This window comes from Nerophis ophidion, linkage group LG15 (assembly GCF_033978795.1).
Source record: "Nerophis ophidion isolate RoL-2023_Sa linkage group LG15, RoL_Noph_v1.0, whole genome shotgun sequence".
In the NCBI taxonomy this organism is placed as follows: domain Eukaryota; kingdom Metazoa; phylum Chordata; class Actinopteri; order Syngnathiformes; family Syngnathidae; genus Nerophis; species Nerophis ophidion.
Window position 1 is genome coordinate 22956858 of NC_084625.1, and position 20623 is coordinate 22977480.

Here is a 20623-nt window from a genome sequence, read left to right on the forward strand (position 1 = left end):
TATATGTGTATATATATATATATATATATATATATACTGCGATGAGGTGGCGACCGATTGTAGCTGAGATAGGCACCAGCGCCCCCCTGTGACCCCAAAGGGAATACGTGGTAGAAAATGGATGGATATATATATGTATATGGATATATATATATGTATATATCTATATTTATTTATTTATATGTATATATTCATATATATATATATGTATGTATGTATATATATGTATGTATATATATATATATATATATACACATATATATATATATATATATATATACACATATATATACATATATATGTATACATATATATATATATATATATATATATATATATATATATATATATATGTGTGTGTATATATATATATATATATATATATATATATATGTAGTTCTATCCCCTGGGGGGGGCATGTCAGAAATCTAATAATGTAACATATCTGAAATAAAAGAGTAGATATGATACACAATTCGCGCTCATAGACAAACAACTCATTACCATTAAAGCCACTCAAACACAAAATGCAGTGTTCCCAGATTTCAGTGTCAAAGCTAGATTTTGGACTACACATTTTCAATACACTATTGTGGGTTTATTCTTAAATATTAAATACATGTGTATTTTCATATAAAATATAATATAATACACATAATTCTAAATTGTATTAGACTGTATATAAAATGACACAAATGTTATTAAATAATAACTAAACTAATTTACTTCAACCAATGTCAACAAAACTTGGTAGAGTTGTGGTGCACACGCCGAGAAAGACTCAAATAAAATTGAGACGGATTGAGAATTGTACTTTCACTTTTCAATTTTTGGGCTGTGACCAAGTGGTGCAGTAACTCATCACATCCAGCAGATGGAGCTAGAATGAAATAAGATTGATTTGTATAGTCTGAAATCAATTTGTCACATTTTTACAAATAAAAACAATAAAAAACCCAAAGTTCTATGCTACAATGAAAAGCTATTTGCCGTGTGCTCATTAACGATGTCCTTCCCCTTTTGTGTTCCCCCGCAGCTGATGCGGCCCCTCAACGCTCTGGATGAGCTCTACCGCCTGATGGAGAGCTTCATCAGCTGTCGCCGCACCGCCGCCTGCCAGTACACCGCCTGCGGGGCGTCCGGTTTGGGCCTCCTGACGGTGGCCTCGGAGCTGTGCTCGCGCCTGGGGGCAACGCACATCGTCATGTGCAATAGCGGCGTTCACCGGTGAGTGACATCATCCCAGCTCCCTCTCTCTCTCCAAGCCGCTCGCCGTGGAGTCCCAGCTCATTTGCACCGCGGCGGTTTGCCTTGAACCGGGTTACCTTGAACCGGGTTACCTTTTTCATCCCCCTCCTCGCCTACCTCTCAGCTTCACCAGCGTTCTTGGCTTTAATTAGCGGTGGGATATTTCATGCTGGTCCTAATTGGGTGCCGTTTGTTCCTCAGACTGGAGGAGAGGCTTAAGAGTAGAAGACGGGTCACATGTATGGCTGCTAATTTGCCCCCAAGCTGAGCCGCCATTCATCAATTGACAGGAACAGAAATATCCTGATCGTTTGTCACCGCCGTTCATCTTGCCTGTGTGCTCCTCTCATCCCGCCCTCCTTCTCCTCTTCCTCTTCTTCCTCCCCTCTATGACAGTTTCCATATCTTTTTGTCTCGCTCTCATGCGCCCACTCCCACGGCGAGGGCTGGTGACTGATTGCTTGATAAAGTCACGCGTCTGCTCGCCTGATCTCTAATAGAAAGTTTCTGTTGCCATGCACTTTATCAACCCAAAGTGGAGTTGTGTGTGTGTGTGTGTGTGTGTGTGTGTGTGTGTGCAGTCGCTCACACAAACAGCTTGAATGTACTGTCACCCTGCACATGACAGCCAGGAACTTTCTGGGCCTGACTTGAATACTTATCCCATAAAAAGGTAAACAACTTTTCAGCTTTTAAAGCGTTTTCATCAAAGCTGGTCAACGCGAGGCGGATGTCGCCCGTGAGAGACCTTAAACCGGCATGTGAGTTCGGTTTGAAGTGATGCAAAATATGACTAAAAACAGCACAGCCCTCTTGTCATATAGAGAATCTTTGGCAAGCGTATTTTTGAAGTAAGTCCTGTCATGTAGAGCAGTGGTCCCCAACCTTTTTGTAGCTGCAGACCGGTCAACGCTTGATAATTTGTCCCGCGAAACCTTTTTTTTTTTTTTTTTTTTTTCATGAAATAGGGAGGGTTTTTTTTGTGTTGGTGCACTAATTGTAAGTGTTTGTTGTGTTTTTTTATGTTGATTAAATAAATAAAAAAAAAATAATAATAATAAAAAATTATTCTGCAGCCCGGTACCAATTGGTGGTTGGGGACCACTGATATAGAGGATCTTTGACAAGCGTATTTTCAAAGTAAATCCTGTCATTTAGAGGACCTTTGACTAATGTTTCTTTGTCTGTAGATCTTTAAATCTAGAAGAGCGCTGTTGTTGTATTGAGGATCTTTAACTAATGTTTTTGTAGAAGCTCCTTAAAACTTTTGTTGTATAGAGAATATCTTACTTGCGTTTTTTGCAGGAGGTCTATAAAAAATGATGAATACTCTTGTCACATAGAAGATCTTTGACTAGCTTTTTTGCAAAAGGTGTTCACAAACAGCAGAGTGCTTTTGTCATATATAGGATCTTTGACAACCACATTTTCGCAGTAAGTCCTGAAAAACCATAGTGCGCTCCTGTCATTTAGAAGACCTTTAACTATATCTTCAATTAGATCAGTGGTCCTCAAACTATGGCATCCAAAATCCCAAAAAACAACTATATATATATATATATATACATATATATATATATATATATATATATATATATGTATGTATGTATATGTATACATTTATATGTATGTATGTATATATGTAAGTATGTATATGTATACATATATATGTATATATGTATGTATCTATTTATATATGTATGTATGTATATATACATATGTATGTATATTTATATGTACATATATATATATATATATATATATATATGTATGTATGTATTTTTTTTAAATCTGTCCTTTCTAATCAATTTTTTACCGCTTGTTAGTCTGTGTCTCCTAGCCGCTAAGGCAAATCATATTTTCTAAAAATGCATTTTTCATATATATATATATATATATATATATATATATATATATATATATATATATATATATATATATATATATATATATATATATATAAGGCTTCACGGTAACAGAGGGGTTAGTGCGTCTGCCTCACAATACAAAGGTCCTGCAGTCCTGGGTTCAATCCCAGGCTCGGGATCTTTCTGTGTGGAGTTTGCATGTTCTCCCCGTAAATGCGTGGGTTCCCTCCGGGTACTCCGGCTTCCTCCCACTTCCAAAGACATGCACCTGGGGATAGGTTGATTGGCAACACTAAATTGGCCCTAGTGTGTGAATGTGAGTGTGAATGTTGTCCGTCTATCTGTGTTGGCCCTGCGATGAGGTGGCGACTGTACCTGAGATAGGCGCCAGCGACCCCAAAAAGGGAATAAGCAGTAGAAAAAAAAAAAAATATATATATATATATATATGTATGAATGTATATATATATATATATATATATATATGTATGAATGTTTATATATATATGTATGTATATATATATATATGTATGTATGTATATATATATATATATGTATGTATATATATATATGTATGTATATATATATATATGTGTATATACACATACATACATATATATATATATATATATGTATGTATATATATATATATATATATATGTATGTATATATATGTATGTGTATATATATATATATATATATATATGTATGTATGTATGTATGTATATATGTACAATGGGGCAAACATGTATTTAGTGAGCCACCGATTGTGCAAGTTGTCCCACTTAAAATGATGACAGAGGTCTGTAATTTTCATCATAGGTACACTTCAACTGTGAGAGACAGAATGTGAAAATAAAATCCAGGAATTCACGTTGTAGGAATTTTAAAGAATTTATTTGTAAATTTTGGTGGAAAATAACTCTTTGGTCACTTCAAACAAGGAAGATTTCTGGCTCTCACAGACCTGTAACTTCTTCTTTAAGAAGCTCTTCTGTCCTCCACTCGTTACCTGTATTAATGGCACCTGTTTGAACTTGTTATCTGTATAAAAGACACCTGTCCACAGCCTCAAACAGTCAGACTCCAAACTCCACTATGGCCAAGACCAAAGAGCTGTCGAAGGACACCAGGAAAAGAATTGTAGACCTGCACCAGACTGGGAAGAGTGAATCTACAATAGGCGAGCAGCTTGGTGTGAAAAAATCAACTCTGGGAGCAAATGTTAGAAAATAGAAGACGCACTCCACGCAAGATCTCTTTCCGTGGGGTCAAAATGATCATGAAAACGGTGAGCAAAAATCCCAGAACCACAGGGGGGCACCTGGTGAATGACCTGCAGAGAGCAGGGACGGTGTGGCGCAGTAGAAGAGTGGCCGTGCGCAACCCGAGGGTCCCTGGTTCAATCCCCACCTAGTACCAACCTCGTCACGGCCGTTGTGTCCTGAGCAAAACACTTCACCCTTGCTCCTGATGGGTGCTGGTTAGCGTCTTGCATGGCACCTCCCTCCATAAGTGTGTGAATGTGTGTGTGAATGGGTAAATGTGGAAGTAGTGTCAAAGCGCTTTGAGTACCTTGAAGGTAGAAAAGCGCTATACAAGTACAAGTCATTTATCATTTACCAAAGTAACAAAGGTTACCATCAGTAACACACTACGCCGACAGGGAATCAAATCCTGCAGTGCCAGACGTGTCCCCCTGCTTAAGCCAGTGCATGTCCAGGCCCATCTGAAGTTTGCCAGAGAGCACATGGATGATACAGCAGAGGATTGAGAGAATGTCATGTGGTCAGATGAAACCAAAATAGAACTTTTTGGTATAAACTCAACTCGTCGTGTTTGGAGGAAGAAGAATACTGAGTTGCATCCCAAGAACACCACACCTACTGTGAAGCATGGGGGTGGAAACATCATGTTTTGGGGCTGTTTTTCTGCTAAGGGGACAGGACGACTGATCCGTGTTAAGGAAAGAATGAATGGGGCCATGTATCGTGAGATTTTGAGCCAATACCTCCTTCCATCAGTGAGAGCTTTGAAGATGAAACGTGGCTGGGTCTTCCAGCATGACAATGATCCAAACACACCGCCCGGGCAACGAAGGAGTGGCTCCGTAAGAAGCATTTGAAAGTCCTGGAGTGGCCTAGCCAGTCTCCAGACCTCAACCCCATAGAAAATCTGTGGAGGGAGTTAAAAGTCCGTGTTTCTCGGCGACAGCCTCAAAACCTCACATGAATGGGCCAGAATACCAGCTACTGTGTGTGCAAACCTGGTAAAGACCTATAGTAATCATTTGACCTCTGTTATTGCCAACAAAGGTTATATTACAAAGTATTGAGTTGAATTTTTGCCATTGACCAAATACTTATTTTCCACCATAATTTACAAATAAATTCTTTAAAATTCCTACAATGTGAATTCCTGGATTTTTTTTTTCACATTCTGTCTGTCATAGTTGAGGTGTACTTATGATGAAAATTACAGACCTCTGTCATCATTTTAAGTGGGAGAACTTGCACAATCGGTGGCTGACTAAATACTTTTTTACCCTACTGTAAATATATATATATATATATATATATATATATATATACATCTATCCATTTTCTACCGCTTATTCCATTTTAGGGTCGCGGGGGGCGCTGGCACCTATATCAGCTACAATCGGGCGGAAGGCAGCGTACACCCTGGACAAGTTGCCACCTCATCACAGGGCCAACACAGATAGACAGACAACATTCACACTCACATTCACACACTAGGGCCAATTTAGTGTTCCCAGTCAACCTATCCCCAGGTGCATGTCTTTGGAAGTGGGAGGAACCCGGAATACCCGGAGGGAACCCACGCATTCACGGGGCGAACATGCAAACAGAAAGATCCCGAGCCTGGGATTGAACCCAGGTCTGTAGGACCTACGTATTGTGAGGCAGACGAACTAACCCCTCTTCCACCGCGAAGCCTATATATATATATATATATATATATATATATATATATATATATATATATATATATATATATGTATATACAGTATATATATATATATATATGTATATATATATATATATATGTATATATATATATATATATATATACCAATTTTTTTTTTTTTTACCCCAATGCGGACCCCTGCTTTAAACAGTAGAGCGCTTGCCTTATTTGAGGATCTTTAAACATGGGTAAACATCCACCTTATTTATTCTATTCATCAATGAGTTTATGACTTTATTTAAAGATTTGTTTATTTATTTCTACAACTCATGAAAATAAATAATGCTCTCTTTTTTGTGCATTTACAAGAGCAATATATGTCTCAACATGGATCATATATTGTAGATTGAGCCAGTCTTCAATAGCTAACGTGGTATTTACTTGACCCACTGTTGATGCTTTTCCATCCCCAAAGCAGGTAGTACCCAGCACCATATGGTTGTAACATTTGAAAATACACAAATTAATTTTACCAAGAATTAACATCCATTTAATGTTAGCTTACTAGCTGTCAAAACGGCAGTTTTTAACTCCGCAGTCTCCACTTTGCTTCCTGCCCTAAGTACACTTAGATAAAATTTGCAGTGGTTGACTTTCGGAGTACTCCTGCTTTTATTTTCTGCATATCAGTTTGAAGAGTAAGAGACGGCTGCCTAATGAGAACAAAGCGTAATCCCTACTGGGTTTGAAAGAAAACAATCCACTTTAATTCTTGCGTGCATGTTTCTCCTATCAGCGTCTTTTGTTCATTTTCTTTTGTTTCTTTTCCTTGATCACTTTGGACTCTGCATGAGCATAAGTGGATTGGAGCAGCGTGAAATAAATCACCTCCGCAGCCTTAAGGGAGAGAGGACGCATGCAGCTTTACGCTACTCCTTCATTGTGCTCCAGCGAGCCAGATATATAAAGATCCACTATTCTTTCGTCTTCATATCAGTTTGAAAATATGATTTCTTCATGCTGGATTGTTATATTTATTACTTTCCACCATGCTCCTAAAATTAGAATTAATCTCATTTAAAGTTGTGGGCTGTAAAGTATTACAATTTTTGAGGACCCCATCAAACTCCCCTCCAGGGAGTGTAAGTCAATGACACAACAGCAGGAAATGTTGGGACTTTGGACAGTTCAATTTGCAGTGAAAAGACTCTGGATCGATAAACTAGCACAGCTTGTTAAACTGGAAAGGTCACCCAGCTACCTTGACACCTGTCACCGGCCCTCCCACACTGTCCTCACTCTCTCTATGTGTGTGTGCGTGTTAATCAGTGTGAACACACGCGCACACTTTGCTCTGACTAAAGACACACACTGGTGCCAACCGTCATTTCATACACATCAAGCACTCATGGGAACGAGTGTATCGCAGCCTCACAGATGTACTGACATGTCTTTTTGGAATCTTCAGTCCCGAGGAGCGGCGGACTGATAATGCTTTTCATTTTACCGGTATGGGAGTAGATTTTTTCCGAAAGCACTCCCTGAAGACTGAGAAAATATTAGCACCTGCCAAACGTTCATCATGACACGACACAGGAAAATCAGCAAACAAATAAATGAACTGCTATGTTGTAAAACGCATTTTGGTTGGCATGTAATAATAAATAATAATAATAATGAATTAAATTTGTAATGCACTTTCCATCCATCCATCCATCCATTTTCTACCGCTTATTCCCTTTCGGGGTCGCGGGGGGCGCTGGCGCCTATCCCAGCTACAATCGGGCGGAAGGCAGGGTACACCCTGGACAATGCACTTTACATTTGTTAAAATCTCAAAGTGCTACAAGGTATAAAGATAATAAAAAAAGAAAGTTAGAATATATAATAAAAAATTAAAATAGAAATGAAATCATGAAAAACACTAGATAAACACGAGATAAAACAGAAACATAGATCAAATAGAAATTAAAGCACTGGATAAAACAGATCAGCAGGTTTAAGTGGGATTTTTTCATTTTAAACATTCATTGTTTAAACAATAATAATGGATTCGTATTAATGTTATGAATTATTGACATATTTAAGGATCCAATTAATTCACATCAAATATTACACATTAATATTTTGCAGATTTAGTTTAATATATAATAAAACATTCGAATGGAAATGAAATCATGAAAATCCTGGATAAACACGAGATAAAACAGAAACATAGATAAAAATAGAAATGAAAGCACTGGATAAAACAGATCAGCAGGTTTAAGTGGGATTTTTTTTGTAATTTTAAACATTCATTGTTTAAACAATAATAATGGATCCACAACAATGTTTTGAATTATTGACATATTTAAGGATCCAATTAATTCACATCAAATATTACACATTAATATTTTGCAGATTAAGTTTTTCCTATAAAAAACCTAAGTTTTCTTTGACTAAAAGTGCATAACAAACAAAAACATTAAACAAAAGTAGTACGAATTTATAATCAATCTGAAGTTGATCTAGAAAATTAATGGGTTGAAGAAAAAAAAAATTATGTCTGACTTATTTTTTTAACACTTTATGATTGGGACCCTTTTGAAACACTGAGAATTTGACTGGGATTTTCTTTTTTATCTGTCATTGTTCAAAAATAATAATGAATCAATACCAATGTTGTTATGAATTATTGACATATTTAACACTCCAATTTGTTGTGTACAGAGAAAGTGAAGGAGGCGACACCAAGACAGAACTGGGGTTTATTGAAACCTTTGATGTGTATTTAAAAACAAGAAGGCAGAGAAATTAGATAAAAGCTGTGCTAAAAAGGTGGGTTTTTAGTCCCTTCTTAAAACGGTCGACCGACTGTGGTGCTCTAAGATGGTCGGGGAGAGCGTTCCAGAGTTCGGGAGCGGTCGAGCAGAAAGCCCGGCGGCCCATTGATTGTAATTTTGTCCTGATGGGTTTGAGGAGGTTAGTGTTTGAGGAGCGGAAGTTGCGGGTAGGAGGTTGAGGGCGAATTAGGTCCTTGAGGTAGGAGGGGGTGTTGCTGTAGATCTGACCTGGGCAATTATTTTGACTCGGGGGCCAAATTTAGAGAAAAAAATGTGTCTGGGGGCCGGTATATCTATTGTGAGGAAAACTAATACAAAACCTCACAATAAAGTCTGATTGAATGCTAAAAATGTTATGACAGACGGCCTTAAAATGCAATGGAATTTTATTTTCTATGAGCGATAAAACCCTGAATATTGAGAATGTTTGATTGTCACACCCCCTCAATCGACATATTTTACAATTAAGCCAAATTCAACAAACACAGAGAAATATGAACGGGAAGGGTAAAAAAACAAAAAAACATCTACAATCTGATAAATGTGATACATCACTAAGCTTTAGAACTTTCTTGTAAAAATCTCCTTCCTTGTTTGTCCCTGACAACCCCCTTCCAGGCTGGCCGCTCTGGAAACATTCTGTGGAAACGCTCCCCACCCACACTGCTTGGTGCCTCGTCTGACCTGCTGTGGCGTAGATTACCATAGTAACTAGTAGGGTAGTACGGTAAACGGGTATTAGTATAGTACTGCGATACTAATGAATCATATTCAGTACTGTACCGCCTCTGAAAAGTACCCGTCCGCCACACTCTAAGATTTTTTGTTAAAATAAAGCCAATAATGCTATTTTTTCTGGTCCCCTTTATTTAGAAAAGTATTGAAAAGTACCGAAAAGTATCAAAATAATATTGGTATCAGGACAACACTAGTCACTAAAATATCATGCAAAAGCGCAGATTCCAGCCATTGAAATATGTTGTATTGTTAAAGACTTGTGGTAATTAGAAAACATCACTGCACATCATAACGGCAACACTTTCCATCTTAAAGATCTAAAAAAAAATATTTGGAAATGTCCGGCGGGCCAGATTGAAAAGCTTAACGGGCCGCATGTGGCCCCCGGGCCTTAATTTGCCCAGGTCTGCCGTACATGCATTGGTGAGTTAGCAGGTCAATTTTTAAATTGGGTCCGGGATGCAATAGGGAGCCAGTGGAGTGATTTGAAGATGGGTTGGATATGATCACGCTTGTGCACTCTCCTCAGGATCCTCGCTGCGCTGTTTTGAATGTACTGGAGATTTTTGATGCTCTTTCTGGGGACCCTGACGAGAAGTGCGTTGCAGTAATCAAGCATGTGCAACTTTTTGTGGACTTTGGCCATTTCTCGAAGCAACTCGTCCTAGGGTGTTTGCCCGATCGTCATCAAAATCGGACCCTGTGTACCAAACGGATGGTAGATGATAGATTGCACAGAAAGTGCGTTTTCACCATGGAGCTTGGCGGCAAAGTTTGGTTATTCCCAGTCACTGTTGGTGCTAAGAATTTTCAAAATGGGGTCATAGGGACCAAATTTTTTATAACCGTTTTGAAAACAAAATGATAAATGTACAGTATGCATTATCCTGTGATATCTCACATTCTGTATTGTGTTTTGGAAATGGTTTGTCATAAACGTTACATTAAAAACATAATACAAAAGAAAACACATTTTTATGCATATGTAAATCAATTCAGTTATAAACATTCATTCACTTTCTTCTTTCCTTCATGGATCTAAACTTTACCGCTGCTGGTATTTTTTTCTATATTTTCATTTCATTGGTTGTAGGTGTATTTATTGTCACGATCCGCCTCCTGGATCAGACATAGTTTTTGTTCTTGAGTCTTTTTGTGTGTTTTGATTATTGTTGGACTCTTCCGATCCCTCAGTTTTGAGCACTTCCTGTTTCATTTTGTCACCATGGTTACTTGATTTGTTCCACCTAATATGCTTTTTACGCACACCTGTTTCTCCTTGTTTGCTTGAGTATTTAAACCTGCCTGCTACCTTAGTTCTGTCTGGATGATTTGTTTGCTACATGCAAGAGTCACGTTTGTTTCTCTTCCTGGTATCTACCATTGCTAAGTCTCGTCTTAGCTCCCGTTCGCTCGGCACGCTCTTTTGAACTGCTTGCTAAGTTCCGCCTTTGCTTCCGTGCATTTAGCACTCATTTCTTGGACTCTGTTAACTGCATGCTAAGTTTACAATTAGCTTCCCGTGCGTTGGCACGCCGTTTCTTTTCCCGTTTCTACAAGTGTTGTTTTAACTTTTGGTATTAAACAAGCTCCTACCTGCAATCCTGCCTTGTCCTGGTCCTGCTGCATCTTGGGGTGACACCTCAAGCATCCAATATGCATTCCAAACGTAACATTTATTTCAGTATAAAAGTGTTAAATGTTTTTTCTTTGGTCATGAAATGATGATAATGGTGTGCCAGGGCATACATGCATATGACAAATTTAATTGATTATTCTCACCTGGGGCAGCACGGTGGAGGAGGGGTTAGTGCGAAGGTCCTGAGTAGTCCTGGGTTCAATCCCGGGCTCGGGATCTTTCTGAATGGAGTTTGCATGTCCTCCGCGTGAATGCGTGGGTTCCCTCTGGGTACTCTGGCTTCCTCCCACCTCCAAAGACATGCACCTGGGGATAGGTTGATTGGCAACACTAAATTGGCCCTGGTGTGTGAATGTGAGTTTGAATGTTGTCTGTCTATCTGTGTTGGCCCTGCCATGAGGTGGCGACTTGTCCTGGGTGTACACCGCCTTCCGCCCGATTGTAGCTGAGATAGGCACCAGCGACCCCAAAGGGAATAAGTGGTAGAAAATGGATGGATGGATATTCTCACCTGTATGTAGATCATCAGTCGTTTAAAAACCGCCACATCTACACTTCTATGGCAAATAATGCCAACAAACTTAGAATTTTGCAAGTTAGTTTCAATGTCATCTAATACAGTGGCACTCAATGCCTCTAGCTTTTCATCTCTGGCTTCGTGATGGCCATAAACTGTGTGTTCTCATTTAAGAAGGACCAGGAGGAAAGGTGTAACATGATGTTACTTGGTGCCTGGTGAGGCTGGATTTTTGAAAATCAGTGCACCCGGTTGTAAAGGTGTTATTTTTCTTAGCCCGTTTACATGGCGTGCAAAACATCTTTCCATCTCCATAAGTGAGCCATTTGCTGAAAAGTGGCTCCTGAAGCCACTTTTCATTGAAGCTTTGCTTCTTGGGTTTATTGCTCGCCATGACGAAAACAAAAACATGCAGAAGTCCTCATACCGGAAATGCAGTATTATTTAATTGATAAAAGTTTTGGCGAATGAAAATTTAAGAAATTGTACCGGAAAGTTCATTACTTTGAAGTCGGCCAATAAAAACGCAGTGAGTTGGGACGGAAATTTGTCTGCAGATATAAACAAAACAAAACAACGGCGGAAAACAATAATCGATTAAAAAAAACAAATATACCGGAGTCTTGACTTGGGGAAGGCAGGGCCGCCCCCAAAAAAAAAATCTGCGTCCCGGGCACGCGTGGACTTCCGGAAATGTGCGTTCTTTCTGATTTCAATGCGTTAAAAAGTGCCAACAGTGCCCAGTGAAACTCAAAGCATCCCCCGGAGGGTTTTTAAGTAGTAGCAGCTGCCATCACCGTGTCCAAATGACATGAAATCTGGTATGCGTCTCTGTCATGACGAGCGGCACGGGAATCCACAAAAAGAACCTTAGCAGTAAGACACACAGGAAGGCAGCCATGTTGGTTTGCATGTGCAATTTTTGTGAATTCTAGGTATAAACTCACCTGATGGCCACAATTGGACCCTGGATGGTAGACAGATGTGTGTTTCCACTCTAAAAGGCGGGGCTATCGGATCATGTTTTTTTTAGTTATGTTTTGTTAGTTGTGGACTGCCTTAGTTCCTGTTTTAAAAAAAAAAGAAAATTCATGGCAACTAAAACAAGCAAGGGTGCACAAAACAGGAACTAAGGGAGTCCACAACTAACAGAACATAACTAAACAAAACATGATCCGGACCACGGATCATGACACTCACTATTCAACTGGCGGCCCGAGGATGACACCATACTGGCCCCCAGTTCAAAACTTGTAAGACAAATATTTTTTGCAGCAAATTCCTAAAATAAACGAGTGCTACTGTTTTAAAGAAAAACTTGGACCATGTAAACACATTGGTAGATCATTGCATTGACATTTTACCCTTGCTCGTAAAAATATCACTGGAGTATAAACTTGTGATTTACAACTGAGGCGGTCCTCAAGGCACGCCTTTAAGTCCTCTCCTTTTTGGCAGTTTTTCATAAATTGGTTTATATAACTAAGGAGTTGTTGTTGCTCGCTTACTTTCGATAAAATCAGGAAGCATTTGTTTCTTCACGGTGGAAGAGGGGTTAGTGCGTCTGCCTCACAATACGAAGGTCCTGCAGTCCTGGGTTCAATCCCAGGCTCGGGATCTTTCTGTGTGGAGTTTGCATGTTCTCCCTGTGAATGCGTGGGTCCCCTCCGGGTACTCCGGCTTCCTCCCACCTCCAAAGACATGCACCTGGGGATAGGTTGATTGGCAACACTAAATTGGCCCTAGTGTGTGAATGTGAGTGTGAATGTTTTCTGTCTATCTGTGTTGGCCCTGCCATGAGGTGGCGACTTGTCCAGGGTGTACCCCGCCTTCCGCCCGATTGTAGCTGAGATAGGCGCCAGCGCCCCCCGCGACCCCAAAAGGGAATAAGCGGTAGAAAATGGATGGATGGATGGATGGCATTTGTTTAACTTCTTCAGATATTCTAATGATATTCTTAAAGGTTCCATTTTAAGTCTTCTTTTTTTGTCATTTGGCCGACCTGTTCAGTTCAAAAAACTTAGGACAGACTTCGATTTTTGCATCATGTTCTTAAAAATACTGGAGTGCTGTCATAGAGATGTTACTCAGTGGCCTAGTGGTTAGAGTGTCCGCCCTGAAATCGGTAGGTTGGGAGTTCAAACCCCGGCCGAGTCATACCAAAGACCCATTGCCTCCCTGCTTGGCACTCAGCATCAAGAGTTGGAATTGGGGGTTAAATCACCATAAATTATTCCCGGGCGCGGCACCGCTGCTGCCCACTGCTCCCCTCACTTCCCAGGGGGTGATCAAGGGGATGGGTCAAATGCAGATGACACATTTCACCACACCTAGTGTGTGTGTGACAATCATTGGTACTTTAACTTTTAATAATTGACCTTTTTTTGTGGGATGTCCTTAAAATCAGCTGACAAAATAAAAACACCAAAATCATAAGTCCACTGTAGAGGACGCTGATTTTCTGGAATCTACACTATAGGACTAATAGTAAAGGGAGAAGTCCGGCACCCAGGTCCTTAGCTTTCTGTAAATGTGGCCTCTAAAACAACTTAGTTGACTACCCCAGCTCTAAGGTGGAGGTGGAGCGTGGAGGCAAAGTTTGTTGACTGACTATAAAGTCTAAGCAGCGGCCACCAGTTGGTCTGTCCCATTGATTGACGTAGTAATCATGATAGAATGCACAGATTTCATCACTTAACTTACGCTGTAACATGCTCAGGTAGTCCGCCATTTTGGATGGAAAGAGCTATGATACATTAGATGCTCAAGAGGTACAGGGAAACCTCAATTTACAAACCCTTTGATGTGCAAACTTTTCGATTTGCAAACTCTTAGATCGCGCCAAATATGCCTCTGTTTGCGAACCATGTCTCGGTGTACCAACTTTTTCCGTGGCAGTAGAATACACACGGCGTGCAGCCATTTTTGAAAAGTGGAGCCCCCCACGTCACGCCCTGTTTACGATGTCCATTATCCGGTCGCCACTTCTCAGTGCTTCGGGGTGTTTTTTCTCTTGCCATTTACCAAGTTTTGTCTATTTTGCTTACTCAATATGGCTCCAAACAAGCAAAAAAAACACACTTAAAAGATAAAAGGAATTGCTGTGGACCTAGACTTATGATGCTTTCCATTTTTAATTGTAAGTCAACATTTCTGAGTTTCGATTCAAAAGTTTCAACTGGAACGCCCCTTGAGGTCAGATTTCCTACTCAAAAAGTCGGAATATTCTCACCACCCCTGGCTTTAAAGATGGGTGTTCTGAATTTAAACAATATTATAAGCTTCTATAATATCTGTTAGTAGCTCCTCTGAGTGTTTTTGTCTCACTTAATCAGTCATCTATGATGTATTGTTGAACATTTATATAGAGTAACATTACTGTTTGTTTGATTGATTGATTGATAAATTGAGACTTTTATTAGTAGATTGCACAGTTCAGTACATATTCCGTACAATTGACCACTAAATGGTAACACCCGAATAAGTTTTTCAACTTGTTTAAATCGGGGTCCATGTAAATCAATTCATGATAAGTAGTAGGGGTGTGGGAAAAAATCGATTCGAATACGAATCGCGATTCTCACGTTGTGCGATTTAGAATCAATTGTCATTTTTTTAAAAATCGATTATTTTATTTATTTATTTATTTTTTTTAAATCAATCCAACAAAACAATACACAGCAATACCTTAACAATGCAATCCAATTCCAAAACCAAACCTGACCCAGCAACACTCAGAACTGCAATAAACAAAGCAATTGAGGAGACACAAACACGACACAGAACAAACCAAAAGTAGTGAAACTAAAATTAATATTATCAACAACAGTATCAATATTAGTTATAGTTTCAGCATAGCAGGGATTAAAAATCCCTCATTGACATTATCATTAGACATTTATAACAAATAAAGAAAAAGAACAGTAGTGTCACAGTGGCTTACATTTTTGTTTTTTAATCGAGAATCGTGTTGAATCGAAAAAATTGATTTGTAATCCAATCGCAACCCCAAGAATCGATATTGAATCAAATCGTGGGCCACCCAAAGATTTGCAGCCCTAGTAAATAGTGTAAACTGTATTCTTTTTGTGTTGAATGTGCTTTCTACATTGCTAGAAATAGCGTCAGTGTTTCCGCTTCATCCACCATGTTTGAAAGCTGCAGAAGGAGTGCATATTTTCCCATAAGTTGTTTATATTCAGACAAGCCAAGCGCAAGAACAGCTTTCGTGGATGTGGTCAACTTGATTTCCGACCTCGTAACTGAAACACTCTCGACTCGGCTGTGGCGTCATTCCCAGCGCCCTAACTTCAGAGGTAAATGGAACGCACCATTAGAGAGGAGAGAGAACCCACATTCCCTTCCCCTGTTCCCTGGCCCCTCCTTTCTCTGTCTTCTCTCTCTTCTCCATCTCATGACTCTGCTGTGTCTCCGCTTGTCAGATGCATGCAACAAACATTCGCAGATGTTAAATGTACCAAAAGATTTTTTATGTTAAAATAAGGCCCATAATGCTGTTTTTTGTGGTTCCCCTTATTTAGAAAAGTATCGAAAAGCATTTTGGCACCAGTACCAGTACTAAAATATTGGTACCGGGACAACACTACTACAGAGTTTCCTATGGAGAAACTTATTGATTAATGAACCATGTTCAAGAACCAGTTAAGTTTGTAAATTGAGGTTGCACAGTTATTTGTGCATGTGATTGATTTCCACACCTGTCCTCTGTCATCCACAGCTGCACCCTCAGCGTGACACTGAAGCAGGCCATTCTCTTAGCTCGGAAGCACGGCCTTCCCCCTCGCTGCATCATGCAGGCCACCGATGTCATGAGGAAACAGGTGAGTCTGCAGCTATCAATAATAATAATAATCATCATCCATAACTATCCATAACTCAATAGCTCTCAGTCCAACACTGAAGATTATGCATTTTGGTCAAGTGTCGTGTTGACCAAAGGTGGCGCAAATGTCAGGATATGACACGTGTTTTCACACTGTCAAAACACAACAAATGTGCTTAGCGAGCGATGGAAGCTCCACTTCAGTGAAATCAGTTTGGACACATTGAGCATTTTCCTCGTGTCACACTGTGAGAAGGTCACAGCAGATCTGAGGGAGTCTTGACGCTGTGTGTGTGTGTGTGTGTGTGTGTGTGTGTGTGTGTGTGTGTGTGTGTGTGTGTGTGTGTGTGTGTGTGTGTGTGTGTGTGTGTGTGTGTGTGTGTGTGTGTGTGTGTGTGTGTGTGTGTGTGCGTGCGTGCGCGTGCGCGTGCGTGCGCGTGCGCGCGTGCGTGCGCGTGCGCGCGTGCGTGCGCGTGCGCGCGTGCGCGTGTGTGTGCGTGCAAAGGCCACTGTTCAATGAAAAATCATTAAATTGATACTTTCTTTTGAGGGTGGCGATTATGATTAACCTTTGAATACAGTACATCTAATGATTAAAGCTAGCAATCCCCGGTTAAAACATTAGTTTCTAAGAATATAAAAATGCTTTTTTTTTTTTTTTTAAATGAGCAGTAATATTAATTGCTATATTATGTTGTATATATTGTCCATACTGTAAACAAATACAGTATATTTATGTAATAAATACAAAAAGTTCTAAAATTACAGACTATATTTAACTTCCTGCATTTAACATCAATTATTACTTAATGAGCCAGCAATCTGCTTATTATGTTACATGCTTATGTATTCATGATAATTAATCAAGCTTAAAACAATATATTCTACTTAGACTTAAACAAACTTTAATGATCCACAAGGGAAATTGTTCCACACAGTAGGTCAGTTACAAAGGATGGAAGGTGTAAGGATGGAAAGGATAATGCAGGTATAAAGTAAACTAAAAATGTACCGTAGTAGCAATATAAAATATAACATATATATGTAATATACACATATTATATATACAAAATATGATATATACTGATATATTATATTATTATATAATATATACAATATATAACAATTACCATGTTACAGTATTTGTAACAGCTGCAGCATAAAATGGAGAGTTGATCCAGCAGAAAATATACATTATAAACAAAGAGAAGTAGCTAACATAGAAGCGGTCAGTTAACAATATATGCAATTTAATATATGCATTTTTGATGCAAATCTGACAAAAATATTATAATTTGAAAATGTATATATTTTGTTTCACACATATATATATATATATTTATATATATATATATATATATATATATATATATATATATATATATATATATATATATATATATATATATATATATATATATATATATATATATATATATATATATATATATATCCGGAAGATGCACACATTGTTACACGTTCTGTGATCGCGATAAGGGGTGGCCAATTTCGCTTCAAAACAGAACTTCAGATAAAACTGAGGCAACTTGTGGGTATTGCAACCTCAAACGTTCTTATCATAGGCGCATATCAAATTTACAATACAATTTTAAAGCGAAACACACAATGGAGGATGGCGCCCCGAGCACGAATGCTACATCGACAACAAGCAGAGGAAAACACAACTCTGGCAGAGTCAATGTTGTCAACAAAAGTATCACAGTTAAGTTAAACATTTGCGTTTGCTAAACAGACAATCACCACATGCAAACCACCTAACATCTGTGAAGACCAAGTCCTGCAAGAAGATGTCATTCATATCACCACAGCTGATCTGTCTTACAATACCTTAGAGAGGCACAATGACAACAAGCACAAACCAACTGTGCAACACGAACAAGAGCAACTGGCTAAATGTGAATTAATTTTGCTTACTGGAGAACAGTGGACATCTGTAAGTAATCACAACAACCTGGGGTTCAATCATACCAAACAAAGGGATAAGTATTGTCATCTGAAAAGTTAAATAGCTTTTTTGTTTAAACAACTGGTTAAACTGAAGGTGAGAAAATGCAGATTTAAATGGTGCACTAGGTTAAGTTGTTTGAGGCTGTTTACTACATTATCAATCAGTAACTGCACCTTGTTTAAAATAATATTGCAAAGACTTTCAAAATGTGCGCTTAATTCTTACTATACATACTGTCACCAAGTTTTGAGGAAATCAATACCTTGCAGTTCAGTAAAACATTTTTAAAAAAAAACCTTCTTTTATGACATTCTGACTACCAAATAGCATTTTTATCCAAATATTAGAGTATTTTTATAGGCAAAGATGATTCATGCGACCTGTGATTAGTTATGATTAATTACAGCTCAAGAATGTGATTAATCAGATTTTTTTTAAAATAATCACTTAATTTCATCATGTAACAATTTTTATAATTGTACCTTAAAGGGGCCCTATTATTCAAAACCAACATTTCTTACCTGTTGGTACCTGTTTTTGTGTATTTGGTACCTGCATAAGATTTGAAATTTTGAAATCAAATGATGGAGTGATTGCGGAGATATTTATAAAACAATCTTTCCTTTCTTCATACGTCCTCCAAAAACTGTTTGGAACTTATGTAATGGCAGAAACACAATGCAAAAAAGTTAGCACAGGGGCATTATTACCACTGTGTTGCATGGACTTTCCTTTTAACAACACTCAGTAAACATTTGGGAATTGGGGAGACCAATTTCTGAAGCTTTACAGGTGGAATTATTTCCCATTCTTGCTTGATGTACAGCTTAAGTTGTTCAACAGTCCGGGGTCACCATTGTGGTATTTTCCGCTTCATAATGCGCCAAACATTTTCCAATGGTAGACAGTTCTGGACTACTGGCAGGCCAGTCTCGTACCCGCACTCTTTTACTATGAAGCCACGTTGTTGTAACACGTGGCTTGGCATTGTCTTGCTAATGCACCCCCATATCATCACAGATATTGGCTTTTCAACTTTGTGCCTATAACAATCCGGATGGTTCTTTTCCTCTCTGTTCCGGAGGACACCACGTCCACAGTTTCCAAATATAATTTGAAATGTGGACTCGTCAGACCACAGAACACTTTTTCACTTTGCATCAGTCCATCTTAGATGAGCTCGGGCCCAACGAAGCCGGCGGCGTTTCTGGGTGTTGTTAATAAATGGGTTTTGCTTTGTAGAGTAGAGTTTTAACTTGCACTTACAAATGTAGCAATGAACTGTAGTTACTGACAGTGGTTTTCTGAAGTGTTCCTGAGCTCATGAGGTGATATCCTTTACACACTGATGTCACTTTTTGATGCAGTACTATCATCGCTTACGTGCAGTGATTTCTCCAGATTCTCTGAACCTTTTGATGATATTACGGAACGTGGATGGTAAAATCCCTAATGTCTTTGCAATAGCTAGTGGAAAAATGTTGTTCTTAAACTGTTCGACAATTTGCTCACCCATTTGTTAAAAAAATGGTGACCCTCGCCCCATCCTTGTTTGTAAATGACTGAGCATTTCATGGATGCTGCTTTTGTACCCAATCATGGCATCCACCTGTTCCCAATTAGCCTGTTCACCTATGGGATGTTCCAAATAAGTGTTTGATGAGCATTCCTCAACTTTATCAGTTTTTTTGCCACTTGTGCCAGCTTTTTTGAAACATGTTGCAGTCATCAATTTCCAAATTAGCTAATATTTGCAAAAAATTTAAGTTTTCCAGTTCGAACGTTAAGTATCTTGTCTTTGCAGTCAACCTATACTCAATTGAATATAGGTTGAAAAGGATTTTGAGATCATCATATTATGTTTTTATTTACGACTTACCCAACGTGCCAACTTCACTGGTTTTGGGTTTTGTAAATTCTATCATAACAGCAACAGGAATGCAAATTGTTTGTCGCTTCTCTTGGACTGCTTTTGTATGTGTGCACATGCTCTCTGCGCGTACGTGTTGACGAGTCCGCCGTAAACACTAACCATTTTTTAGGACAGG

At 38.8% G+C, this 20623-nt stretch overlaps 1 protein-coding gene across 4 annotated transcripts in view; it reads left to right on the forward strand.

Annotated features, from left to right (window-relative positions):
- Positions 1 to 20623, forward strand: part of prex2 (phosphatidylinositol-3,4,5-trisphosphate-dependent Rac exchange factor 2) — a 247564-nt gene that overhangs the window by 216352 nt on the left and 10589 nt on the right. For all 4 annotated transcript variants that reach the window (XM_061921850.1, XM_061921851.1, XM_061921852.1 and 1 more), the window contains 2 exons: positions 1037 to 1227; positions 16502 to 16604. In XM_061921850.1, coding sequence (XP_061777834.1) covers positions 1037 to 1227; positions 16502 to 16604 — 294 coding nt within the window. The remainder of the gene's footprint in view (positions 1 to 1036; positions 1228 to 16501; positions 16605 to 20623) is intronic.